At 35.6% G+C, this 14,160-nt stretch overlaps 1 protein-coding gene across 4 annotated transcripts in view; it reads left to right on the forward strand.

The window, feature by feature from the left end:
• Nucleotides 1-9,891, forward strand: part of TSGA10 (testis specific 10) — a 125,291-nt gene extending 115,400 nt beyond the window's left edge. For all 4 annotated transcript variants that reach the window (XM_037806572.1, XM_037806570.1, XM_037806571.1 and 1 more), the window contains one exon: nucleotides 8,833-9,891. In XM_037806572.1, the coding sequence (XP_037662500.1) occupies nucleotides 8,833-8,857 (25 nt within the window). In that variant the 3' untranslated portion in view covers nucleotides 8,858-9,891. The remainder of the gene's footprint in view (nucleotides 1-8,832) is intronic.
• The last annotated feature ends 4,269 nt before the right edge of the window (nucleotides 9,892-14,160 follow it).

The raw sequence follows: 14,160 nt of genomic DNA on the forward strand, positions 1-14,160 counted from the left end.
TCCACTGCAATTATTAACCTTATCAAAGCTCAAATAATCACAACTTTGGCCTTTGGGAGTCTCTTCAGATTGGTTTGTGAGTCCTTTTGACATATTCCTAATAGCCTTTTTTTTTTTTTAATCTTCATTTTATTGAGATATAGTCACATACCACGCAGTCATACAAAACAAATCGTACATTCGATTGTTCACAGTATCATTACATAGTTGTACATTCATCACCTAAATCAGTCCCTGACACCTACATTAGCACACACACAAAAATAACAAGAATAATAATTAAAGTGAAAAAGAGCAATTGAAGTAAAAAAGAACACTGGGTACCTTTGTCTGTTTGTTTGTTTGTTTCCTTCCCCTATTTTTCTACTCATCCATCCATAAACTGGACCAAGGGGAGTGTGGTCCTTATGGCTTTCCCAATCCCATTGTCACCCCTCATAAGCTACATTTTTATACAGTTGTCTTCAAGATTCATGGGTTCTGGGTTGTAGTTTGATAGCTCCAGGCATCCACCACCAGCTACCCCAATTCTTTAGAACCTAAAAAGGGTTGTCTAAATTGTGCGTAAGAGTGCCCGCCAGAGTGACCTCTCGGCTCCCTTTGGAATCTCTCTGCCACTGAAGCTTATTTCATTTCCTTTCACATCCCCCTTTTGGTCAAGAAGATGTTATCCGTACCACGATGCCAGGTCTACATCCTTCCCCGGGAGTCATATTCCATGTTGCCAGGGAGATTCACTCCCCTGGGTGTCTGATCCCACGTAGCGGGGAGGGCAGTGATTTCACCTTTCAAGTTGGCTTAGCTAGAGAGAGAGGGCCACATCTGAGCAAAAAAGAGGCATTCGGGAGGAGGTTCTTAGGCACAATTATAGGGAGGCCTAGCCTCTCCTTTGCAGCAACCGTCTTCCCAAGGGTAAAACCTATGGTAGAGGGCTTAACCCATCAAACCACCAGTCCCTTATGTCTGTGGTCATGTTAGCAACCATCAAGGTGGGGTAGGCCAATACCCCTGCATTCTCCACAGGCTCCTCAAGGGGGCTCTACATATTTTTTTCCTTGTTTTTAACTTTTTTTTTTTTAATCAACTGTATGAAAAAAAAATTAAAAAAACAAAACAAAACATACAATAAAAGAATATTTCAAAGAGACCATAACAAGGAAGTAAGAAAAAGACAGCTAACTTAAGATAACTGCTTTACTTCCAACATGTTCCTACTTTACCCCAAGAAAGTTACCTAATATAGCAACATTTCTGTGAACTTGTTCCTACTATATCCATCAGAAATTAACAGACCATAGTCATTCCTGGGCATCCCCAGAACGTTAAATAGCTTATCTGTTCTTCTTGGATTATTGTTCCCCTTTCCTTAATTGCTCTCTATTGCTAGTTCCCCTACATTCTACATTATAAACCATTTGTTTTACATTTTTCAAAGTTCACATTAGTGGTAGAATATAATATTTCTCTTTTTGTGCCTGGCTTATTTCGCTCAGCATTATGTCTTCAAGGTTCATCCATGTTGTCATATGTTTCACGAGATCGTTCCTTCTTACTGCCGCGTAGTATTCCATCGTGTGTATATACCACATTTTATTTATCCACTCATCTGTTGAAGGACATTTGGGTTGTTTCCATCTCTTGGCAATTGTGAATAATGCTGGTATGAACATTGGCGTGCAGATAATCTGTTCGTGTCACTGCTTTCCGATCTTCCGGATATATACCGAGAAGTGTGATCGCTGGATCGAATGGTAACTCTATATCTAGTTTTCTAAGGAACTGCCAGACTGACTTCCAGAGTGGCTGAACCATTATACAGTCCCACCAACAGTGAATAAGAGTTCCAATTTCTCCACACCCCCTCCAGCATTTGTAGTTTTCTGTTTGTTTAATGGCAGCCATTCTAATCGGTGTTAGATGGTATCTCATTGTGGTCTTAATTTGCATCTCTCTAATAGCTAGTGAAGCTGAACATTTTTTCATGTGTTTCTTGGCCATTTGTATTTCCTCTTCAGAGAACTGTCTTTTCATATCTTTTGCCCATTTTATAATTGGGCTGTCTGTACTATTGTCATTGAGTTGTAGGATTTCTTTGTATATGCAAGATATCAGTCTTTTGTCAGATACATGGTTTCCAAAAATTTTTTCCCATTGAGTTGGCTGCCTCTTTACCTTTTTGAGAAATTCCTTTGAGGTGCAGAAACTTCTAAGCTTGAGGAGTTCCCATTTATCTATTTTTTCTTTTGTTGCTTGTGCTTTGGGTGTAAAGTCTAGGAAGTGGCTGCCTAATACAAGGTCTTGAAGATGTTTTCCTACATTATCTTCTAGGAGTTTTATGGTACTTTTTTTATATTGAGATCTTTGGTCCATTTTGAGTTAATTTTTGTGTAGGGTGTGAGGTAGGGGCCCTCTTTCATTCTTTTGGATATGGATATCCAACTCTCCCAGCCCCATTTGTTGAAAAGACCATTATGACTCAGTTCAGTGACTTTGGGGGCCTTATCAAAGATCAGTCGGTTATAGATCTGGGGGTCTATCTGTGAATTCTCAATTCGATTCCATTGATCAATATGTCTATCTTTGTGCCAGTACCATGCTGTTTTGACAACTGTGGCTTTATAATAAGCTTCAAAGTCAGGGAGTGTAAGTCCTCCCACTTCGTTTTTCTTTTTTAGAGTGTCTTTAGCAATTTGAGGCATCTTCCCTTTCCAATAAATTTGATAACTAGCTTTTCCAAGTCTGCAAAGCAGGTTGTTGGAATTTTGATTGGGATTGCATTGAATCTGTAGATGAGTTTGGATAGAATTGACATCTTAATGACATTTACCCTTCCTATCCATGAACATGGAATATTTTTCCATCTTTTAAGGTCCCCTTCTATTTCTTTTAGTAGAGTTATGTGGTTTTCTTTGTATAGGTCTTTTACATCTTTGGTTAAGTTTATTCCTAGGTACTTGATTTTTTTAGTTGCTATTGAAAATGGTATCTTTTTCTTGAGTGTCTCTTCAGTTTGTTCATTAATAGCATATAGAAACATTACTGATTTATGTGCATTAATCTTGTATCCCACTACTTTGCTAAATGTGTTTCCTAATAGCCTTTTATAGCTTCCTTAACATTAGGTATAGCAAGATATTTCGGTCTCATCTTCAACCAGTTCCCTCCTTGGTCTAGAACCAGCCATTTTCCAAGGAACACTGACTTCTTTTTATAGAAAATAGTTTCTCAAGGCTACAATATGGACATAAGAGTTGCTCATTGTTACTGTTTGCTCATTATTTTTAGGACTTTCCTGTGGACAAAGGTAGAAATTTCTGTTTTATTTTGTTTTTAAAAAATACATTATGAATTCTTAGCAGTAACTTGAATTCAATTCAGGATTATGGTTTTTATTCAAACTCTTCTGTTTTCCATATGTATCTGTCTTCATTTAACTTGAATAACTTCATAAACAATAGGCTACTAAATAATTACTCAATACTTAATCCCATCACACACACACACACACACACACACACACACACACACACAATAGTCTTAGGACAATAATGCACAAAGCACAATATAATTACTGGAAGTGATAGATTAGTTCATTCCTTTTTATTATTGGATTGTGTTCCATGGACTGGATGTACCACAGCTTGTTTAACCATTTACCCACTGAAGGACTTCTGAGTTTCCAGTTTGCAGCTATTACGAATAAAACTGACAAGAACATTCACGAGCAGGTTTTTGTATGAACATAAATTTTCATTTCTCTGGGATAAATGTCCAGGAGAGTGACTGCTGTGCCATATGGTAAGTGTATATTTAGTTTTATAAGAAATTGCTAAACTATTTTCCAGCGTGGCTGTACCACTTTACATTCTCACCAGCAAGGTATGAATGGTCCAGCTTCTCTGCACCCTCTCCAACATTTGGTATTATCACTCTTTTTTAATTTTAGTCTTTCTGATAGGTGTGGAGTGGTAATCTCACTGTGGTTTTAATTTGTATTTCCCTAATGGCTAATGTGCTGAACATCTTTTCATGTGCTTATTTTCCATCAGTATAACCTCTTTGGTGAAATGTCTGTTCATGTTTTTTGCTTGTTTTCTAATCAGATTTTTTTTATTATTGAGTTCTAAGAATTCTTTTATTGTTTAGTTATATATCTTTTATTTAATATGTGGTTTGTAAATGAATTCTGCCACTCTGTAGCTTGAATTTTCATCCTCTTCACTGAGTTTTTTTAAAAATAGATATACACTTTAAAAATTTGAGACATAATACCATATACCATAAAATTCACTCTCTTAATTTACAAAATTCAGTGATTTTTAGTATATTCACAGAGTTGTGCAGCCATCACTTCCACTATCTAATTCCAGAACATTTTCATCACCTTAACAGGGCCTTTTTTAGAGCAAAAGTTTTTTATTTTTATTAAGTCCAGTTTGTCAATTTTTTTTTATTTATGAAACCTTCCTTTGGTGTGGTGTCCAAGAACTCTTACCAAAGATTTCCTTTCATTATTTTTTCTAAAAGTTTTATATTTTTACTTTTTACATTTAAGTCTGTATTCCACTTTGAATAAGTTATTGTTTAAAGTATGAGGATTCAGTCAAGGTTAATTTTTTTTTCTTATTGATGTCCAATTGCCCCAGTACCATTTGTTGAAAAGACTATCCTTCCTCCATTGAATTTGCTTTTGCACCTTTATCAAAAAGCAGTTCCTCATATTTATATAGGTCTATTTCAGGGTTCTCTATTCTGTTCCAATGATCTATGCATATAACTTTCTGCCGATACTGCATTTTCTTAATTTTTGTAGCTATATGATAAGTCTTAAAATCAGGTAGAGTGACTCCTCCTACTTTATTCCTCTTTTTTCAAAATTGTTCTCGCTATTCTGAGTCCTTTGCCTTTCCATACAAAGTTTAAAATAAGTTTATCTTATATCTTCAAAAAAATCTCACCAGAATTTTCATGGGAATTGCATTAAATCTGCATATAAATTTGGGGAGAATTGAAATCTTTTCTATGTTGAATTTTCCAATCTATGAACTTGGAATGTCTCTCTTTTATTAGTTCTTTGATTTATTTTATCAGCTTCTTGTAATTTTCAGCAAACAGATCCTATCAATGCTATGCTATATTTATACCTAAATATTAATTTGGGAGGAGCTATTGCAAATGGTATTTTGTTTTTGATTTTGTTTTCCACTTGTCATGTGCATTGTTAGTACATTGATATATGATTGGTTTTTTGTTTGTTCTACACCCTTGCTGAATTCATTTATTATTTATAAGATGTTTTTTAGTTTTATTTTTATAAATTGCTTAGGCCAATTGTGTCATCTGTAAATCAGGAGAGTTTTATTTCTTCCTTTCTAATCTGAAGTCCTTTCATTTCCTTTTCTTGTGTTATTTGCTGGCTAGGACTTCTAGTATTACGTTGAAAGGAAGTGAGGAGAATGGGAAATCCTTATCTTCTTTCTGATCACAGCATTCAGTCTTTCACCATGATGCTTTCGGTTTTTGTAGATACTCTTTATCAAGTTGTGAAATTTCCCCTCATTCCTGTTTTACTGAGAGTTTTTTTTTAAGCCATCAGTAGGCATTGCATTTTGTTAAATGCTTTTCCTGCATCTTTTGATATGACCATGTGATTTTTCTTTTCTGGCCTGTTGATATGGTGAATGACATTGATTTTCAAATATTGAACTACCCTTCTATTTCTGGAATAAACCCTACTCAGTTGTGGTTTGTAATTCTTTTTATATATTGCTAATTTGATTCACATTTTAAAGGATTTTTGCATGTATATTTACGGGTGATATTTGTCTATAGTTTTATTTTTGTCTGGCTTTGGACCAGAGTAATGCTAGCCCCATAATATGAATTAGGAAATGTTCCCTCCTCTTTTATTTTCTGGAAGACATGCAAAATTGGTGCTAATTCTTAAATGTTTGGTAGAATTCTCCAGTGAAGCCATCTGGGTTTGGAGATTTCTTTGGGGGGAAGTTTTTTTCTTTTTTTATGAATTCAATTTCTTTAAATAGTTGTAGAACTTTTAAATTTGATTGACTTTTAGTAGTTGTGGTTTCGGAGGAATTGGTTTATTTTAACTATCTTGCCAAATTTATGTGCATAAAATTGAACATTTTTGAGAATTCCACTTTGATTTGTCTGTAGTATTTTTGAGTAATACCTGTTTTTACAGTTTTAAAAATTTGAATCTCTAGGTTTGTGACTTTATCAAATTTGGGAAAGTTTCAGACATTATTTCTTTGAATATTTTTTAGTACCATATTCTTTCTTCTCACCTTCTGGGATTCTGATGACATGAATGTTAGCTCTTTTATATTGCCCCACAGTTCCTTCAGGTGCTGTTTATTTACCTTTTTAGTCTTTTTTTCCTCTGTTCCAGTTGAGTTCTGTGTTCAAATTCTATTCTGTTTTCAAGTTCACCCACTCATTCCCTCTGTCATCAGCTTAACTATTGAGACTATCCAGTGATTTTTTTTTTCATTTTTGCTACTCTACTTTTCAGTGCTATAATTTCCATTTGATTCTTTTTCATATCTTCAGTTTCTCTGCTGAAATCTTCTATTTTTTTTAGGTATTTCAAGGATGTTCATAATAGCTTGATGAAGCCTTTTTATGAGCTGTTTAAAACCCTTTATCAGATAATTCCAGCATTGAGGCATCTCAGTGTTGGTGTCTGGCTATTGTATTTTCTCATTCAAGCTATTATTTTCCCAGTTTTTTAGTATGATGAGTGTTTTTAAATTATATCTTGGATATTTTGGGTATTATGATGTGAGACTCTGGTTCCTATTTAATCTTCTTTTTTGTAAGGCAGTCATCCTGTTTGGTTTAGCACACAGATCATAGGGGACTGTGGTTCCAACTACAATTTTGTTTTTAGAGTCTTTGTTTTTAGAGCTATCTTGATCTGCTTTGTTTGTATGCTGGTCTGGTTCAGATTCCACACTGTGTAACATTTCTCTAATCTTTTGTTGCATTAACTGTCAGTTTTCATGTGGGGATCATAGGGGTTTATCTAGGAACTTCATATAAAGGTCTTAAAATCATTTCTCTGAAATTCTTGTCCCACTCTCCCATGCACCCAGCAGAAGGGCAGAAGTCCATGCTTCCACCTCGGCCTCGCCTGACACGACACCAACAGGGGAGGTGGATCGCCACCTTCTAGTGCTGGGTGGGAGGTGGAAGTTCAGCCTCTGCTGGCACCACCCCAGCAGGAAAGCAGAGCACAGCCTGCCCTGGCTCTCCACCTGGTCTGCACTGGTGGGAGGGAAGATGAGGGGTGGGTATGGGACAGTGGATTTTATCATGGTGTTTAGCTAGAATAGGGAGGGTATTGTCAGACCCCATTAGGCCTTTCATTTCTTGATCCTTGGCTAGAAAGAGTAAGCTTTTTTTTTGTCTGTATTTCCAGTTTCCAGAGTCTAGGCTTCTCCATTATCCAGTTTTTGGCAATTATGAATAAACTTGCAGCAAATATTCATGTACAGGTTTTTGTTTGAACAAATTTATGTACAGTATAATTTTGAATGAGGAAATTATCAGTAGGAATGTGATAACTACAAATAGAGCAATAGTTGTTTTGTGGTGGTACATCTGCTTTAGTCAATGTTTTGTTCTTTCTGCTAATTATCTGATTTTTCCAAGTTTTTCACTGTAAGAAGAGAAAAGTGAATGAAAGTCAGGGACGTGTGTGTGTCAGTTAGTTTTTGTGATCTATCACTATAATTAAGATATCATAAAACAAACAAATATCCTGATTTTCTTTTATAACTTTATCATTCTTATTGCCTATACAAAAATGATGGAATGTTTTATGTATGTTAATTTGGTTAATAAGTTCATATAGTTCACAAAAGGATGGAAAGCCAGGAAAAAAGTCAATAATATTTGAGGGTATGGATTTGCATATTAATAAATGATATACTATATTTTGTAAGAACTTAATAGAAATATGAAATTATGATGGTTATAATTTATGTTAGTTGACTTTAAAAGCCCTTTAAGTGTTCAAAAGTAGGCGAAATTGAAAAAAACACCTAAAAGAATACAAATATTCTCAAAAGTGATTAAAGCTATCCTTTTCAAAATTAAACATTATAAATTTACTAAGCATTCATTTTAGGTGAATGTATCATTTGCTGAATTAATTATCAGATGAATTGTTCTTTAGTTTTAGTTGGTTTAGGTGAATTGATGAACTATTTTCTATTCCTTTTGAAGGGTACTTACAGGACTTTTTAAACATGAGTTCTGAATGTGTATTGTTAAAAATATTTGTTAGGGATATTTTCTTAGATGACAATAGTAAAAACTGCAGAACTTGTGAAAATTTTTGCAAAAAAGACTTTATTTTCCTATAAGTTAAAAACTATTTCTCATTTTTTTCCATGGTAATGGCGAATATATCATCTGCAAGTAGCTTCTAATCTTCAAGGATTTTATTATTTGTAAACTAATAAAATTAATTTGACTTATACTTTTTTCCTCTTTACTACTTTCCCTTTGCTATGAGTGAAAAAAAATAACAAAAAGAGTGGAAGGTAAAAAGGAAAACAAAGGATCACTATAATCTACAAATTGGGTAATTAGGCTAAAAATCAGGAGATAACGTTGCCACTTGGATCATAAATGTTAGTTTTTTTTTTCTGAGTGAAAAAAAAATACATTGTAATACAGTTCTTCAGAGAAGCTGGGGGGAAAATCTTGTTTTGCCTGAGCAGTGCTAGAATAACGTTTTTATGCATGGAGAAATAGTTGATTTAACAAATATTGATCTGCATAATTTTTTCTCTTTTATAGGAATCTTTGCTATAGAGATTTCTGACACATGAAAAGATTCTTCACATCCTTGGGGAAGCTCAAAGTTACAAACTGAATTTTTTTGCTATATGATTGCATTTATCTTTTGAATGCTTGCCAATGTTAAATGTATTTATTAACATTGTGCCTCTGAATCTCTGTTCTCATGTGCCATATCGCAATGATCTGAGATGACTTATAAAAACAAAAATGCATATGGCTCTTTCTATCCATACAGTAATAGTGAGTGTAAAATCTGCTTACTTCACTATTGAACACTGTTATGTTAACTATCCGGAGTAAATAAAGAAGCTTATAAAAAGAGGGAAAAGTGTTTTTACAAAACTGATTTTCTTTCCTTTCTTGGTATCTCAAATAATTGGTTGGTTAAATTTTTTTCTTTGTGATTTATGCTTTCTTTGGCTGGAGTTCTGCCAAAATAGGCACAGTTTACCAAAACTGGCATGGGACCCAATGTTACATTTTGGAGCCAGCCTGACATAAATTCCGTGCCATAATCTGACTTCAGTAAGCAGAAAGTAGAAGTGTACAACTCAAAGACTAATTAACATACATTTTCTACAATTGTGCTTACTCCTATTTTTAGAAAGGTAGGTGATGATATATTTGTCAAGAATGTAAGATTTTAAAATCTGTATTTTTAATAAGCTTTCTTAAAAATTAAAGTACTGCAATCAACCTAATTGCCATTTTATTTATTTACTTTTTTGCCTGTGGAAGCTGTCTGTAATTTAGAGTAACAAGTTCAGTGATGTTTCTTTATATTTCCCCAAAATCTCCTAAATTTCTTAGTTATCTGTAGGCTTTGATTTAATGTTACTATTGAGCCTTAACACTACTGTATTTTACTGATCTAAGCTATTTGTATTCTTGCCATTTTAATAAAAAAACAAGTCCTATCATTAATAGTGTTTATATGATGTAGACAATTTCTCATTTTATATGGTCATGATTCAATATGACTATAGTGATGTAGGATAGTGCCTGATATAGCGCTTGTCAATCATTAGCACTTTGATATTTTACTATAAATTCATGCTATCTGTTCATTTTAGTTTGATTTTCTAAAACTGTCAGGTTTACTCATCTAGTTTATATTAGTCATTACAGGGTGTTAAAAATAATTAAATAATTTAAAATATGTTCTTTTATACACATTGTGGAGATTAATATGCAAAAATGGTATTCTTGATAAATAATATGCTGGTCTACATGCAAAATTAATCATTGCTAGGTGACTCAGTGACCTTAGTACTAGGTTATCACAACATTAATTTCTGTCTGTCCACCTGCTAGATGAGCTGATAAGGAGCGGAGTGTTGCCTGTCATTTGCACTTAAGGCATGATGAAGGTGGAGGCGGGATGTGGGGAGAGGGGCATGAGAGAAATAGGAAGGAAGGAAGTAGAAAAATAGTTTCAGACTTGATCATAAGTGTACTGTACTTGACTTGTGCCATTATTACAGAATATTTAAAAGGAATATTATGTGGAAACTACAGAGGGACCAATATTATCCAAAGGTAGGAAAACCTCAATGGTAATCAATGTTAAACTTCAAAGGAAAGATTTTTTCTTATTGCGATATTCAAGAAAATGTACTGTTTTAAATGAGATTCTAATTTCTTGCTATAAATACATAAGAGTCTGTTTATAACATAGTAAAGATTGCCTACTGCAATAAAGTACACAGTACAGAAACCTACCAGACACCTTCTTTCTTGGATGACAAAGCAATCTCCTGAAAAAGCTCTCAGCTTTGAAAAGTCTGTTTAACACAAAACATCCGCTCCTTCTTTAAGTAAGGGTGTTGTGAAAGAGAATTGTTAACCTTCGAGGAAAGTCAGAATTTTTTGTATGAAGGTTCTACTTTTGAGTCCCGAGCACCACCAGGATTATTTTAGCAGTGTCCTTTCTTTGATTTCTTTGAGCCATTGTATACATCTTGTGGAAAGGAGAAGCAAGGCATTTGCAGCACGGTTTGTTCTGGAGTTCCTAGGTTATCTTTGAGTTTCAAAAGGAACCGGTGTTGGTCTTCTGTTTGGTGGTATCTTCTTGAACTTTAGAATACTGCTACTAGAATTCATCCCCCCTTGTTACAATTCAGCAACAAGAGGCATAGTGAGTTAATTGTAGCAGCAGGCTGCTGTAACTTTGTGCTGAGAATGGGGAATGGGATGTTGGAAGGATTTTTCTTGCTGTTATTGCTCTTCATTAGCTTTAAGATGTCTCTGCATGCCTGCCCCGCAGAGGGCATCTCTGTCTGTGGCTTTGCCCCTCTTCCTGCTGGAGACTACTCCTGCTCCTTAATTGGTTCTCTGTTCTCTGCTGTCCTGGTACAGCTCTGTCTTAGGGCCTCGAGGGCAGGGCTTCATCAGCTCTCCTGCCCTTCCTCCCCTTGGCAGCCACACTCTGCCTTGTGAACTCTACAGGTCTTGAGTGGATGTTTCCTACCCTTCCCAGTGGTAACAGAGCCCTCTAATTGGTATCCCTGTAGGATCCTGACCCCAGATAGTTTCCTTTCCCTCCCACAGGAGCAGATGGGTTTGCTTTGACCCCTCCCCCAGTGTGCCAGTTTGGATGTATTATGTCCCCCAAAATGCTATGTTCTTTGATACAGTCTTGTGGGGGCAGAGGCATTGGCGTTGATTAGGTTGGAATCTTTGGATTGGGTTGTTTCGATGGAGATGTGATCCACCCTACTGTGGGTAATACCATTGATTGAATTGTTTCCATGGAGGTGTGGCCCCGCCCATTCGGCACGGGTCTTGATTTAATCACTGGAGTCCTATAAAAGAGCTCACAAACAGAAGGACCTCAGAGCAGCTGAGAGTGACATTTTAGAGAACAGCTGAGAGAAACATTTTGGAGATGGCCAGTGAAAGCAGACTTTTGCTGACACTTTGGAGATATTAGCGCAGTGTTTGCTCCAGAGAAACTGAGAGAGGACAAAATGCCCCAAGAGCAACTTTTTGAAGAAGGCACAGGAGCTGAGAGAGGAGCTGGAACACAACCTGGGCTCAGCAGATGCCAGCTGTGCCTTCCCAGCTAACAGAGGTTTTGCGGATGCCATTGGCTTTCCTTCGGTGAAGGTATTCTCGTGTTGGTGCCTTAATTTGGACATGTTCACAGCCTTCAGACTGTAAATTTGTAGCCAAATAAACCTCCTTTATAAAAGCCAATCATTTCTGGTATTTTGCATAATGGCAGCATTAAGAAAGGGGATCACCCAGCAACGAAGAATCTTTCTGCATCCTGGGAAAAAGGATTTCTCAGGGTTTGCCGCTATCCTCTCCCAGGAGCAATGGATCATTACCTTTTCCTTGGGAATGAGCGAGTTTGCTCCTCCTGCACTGGTAACTGAAGGCTTTTGCCTCGTAGGAGAGAAAGTCCAGGGAAGCAGGCAGAGCTTTATGTGTGTGCACCTGCAGCCATCAGTCGCCTCCTGAACACCTGGGCCGCCCAGTAGGACTGTCTCTCCTCTCGTTGCCTGTCCCCAATTTTGCTCATAAGCACATGGTGGAAGCCCATGGAAAAGAGTTTGTGAGTGCAAACTCCCATGAGTCTGGGTCCTCCGGCCATTCCAAACTGACCTTTGCATGCTTGCCTGCAATTGGCCCTTAAGAGTTTTTAAAATATTTGTGTGATTTCTAATTACCCATTTGTGTGGAGGTCATCTCTTTCTTCCATCCTCCATGAAAGGTGAAATGGTTTGTGTGTTTTCTCTCTTTGGAGGATCGTATTCCTCTTTGGAAATACATTTATCTGAGTGTCTTACAAACTTAGCTTTCTGATGGGTGCAAACGAAAGTTATGATTTTGTCGATTATGTGGCCTTTTCTCGTGGTCATAGTGGCAGAGATTTTTTCTGCAGCTTTCTACACCCTCACCAGAAGCAGCCAATTTAATTCTTTAAATTTGCCTTAAATTCTGTGACCTTGCTAAATAATTCATTAGTTTTAGTGACATTTTAGTAGTTTTCCTAGTATTTTCTACACATTCAATCATGTCATCTGTGAACAAAGACAATTTTATGTCTTCCTTTCAAATCTGTGTGATTTAATTCTTTTTCTTACCTTTGTGCTATCTAGGTCTTCCAGTACATTATCGAATAGAAGTGAGAAGAGCAGGTCTTCTAGCCTTGTTCCCAATGTTAGTTGCAAAGGTTTCAGTCCTTCATTATTAGTATGATGTTAGTTATAGGTTTTATGGATATCCTTTATTCAGTTGTGGAAGTTCCCTTCTGTTCCTATTTGCTGAGTGAGAGTTTTTATAATAAATATGGTGTGAAATTTTCAAGCATTTTTTGTGTGTGTGCATCCATTGAAATGATTATATTGATTTCTCTTTCGTGAATTGGGTGAAATACATAAATTTTTGAATATTAAACCAACTTCTCAATCCTGGGTTAAACCCCACTTGATCATAATGTAATATTTTTAAATATTACTGGAATTCATTTGCTTATATTTTGTTAAATGTTTCATCTGTGTTCATGAGGTATTTTGGTCTGGCATTTTTGTTGTCTGGTATTGAAAACAGGGTGGTACTGCCTTTATAAAATGAGTTGGAGAGTGTTTCCTCCTCCTCCATTTTTCTGTTGCTATTATTTCATTCTGTTATCATACAATTCATTAGTGAAGCCACCTCTGAGCCTAGAATTTTCTTTGGGAGAAGGTTTATAACTACAAATTCAATTTGTTTAGTAGATACAGAGTTGATTTTCTATTTTTTTCTTGTGTAACTTTTGTAATTTGTATCTTTCAAAGGATACAAGTTGTCAAATTAAATGGCCTGAATTATTCAGACCATTCCTTTGTTATTTTTATACCATGGGTAAAATCTCTAATGATTTCTCCTCATTCATTCCCAATATTGGCAATTTGTGCCTACTCTCTTAACTTCTTGTTCAGGCTGATTAACATTTTATCAATTTTATTGATCTCTTCAAAGAACCAGCTTTTGGTTTCAATGATTTTTCTTTGTTGATTGTTCATTTTCTGTTTGATTGATCTTCACTGTTATATTTATAATTTCCTTCCTTCTGCTTACTTTCATTTGAATTTGCTCTGTTTTGTGTTGCTTTAGTTTAGCTTCTCAAGGTAGAAGTTTAGGTAACTGATTTAGATCTTTTTGTCTTCTAGCATAAGCTTTTATATCTACAAGTTTCCCTCTAGGCACACATTTAGCTATACCCTATAGATTTCGATATGTTTAATTATCATTTATTTCAAAATATCTCCCAGTTTCCCTGATGAATCTTCTTTGACCCATGGGTATTTAGAAGGATGTTGTTTAATTTCCAACTAT

The sequence above is a fragment of the Choloepus didactylus genome, chromosome 17 (assembly GCF_015220235.1).
Source record: "Choloepus didactylus isolate mChoDid1 chromosome 17, mChoDid1.pri, whole genome shotgun sequence".
In the NCBI taxonomy this organism is placed as follows: Eukaryota; Metazoa; Chordata; class Mammalia; order Pilosa; family Megalonychidae; genus Choloepus; species Choloepus didactylus.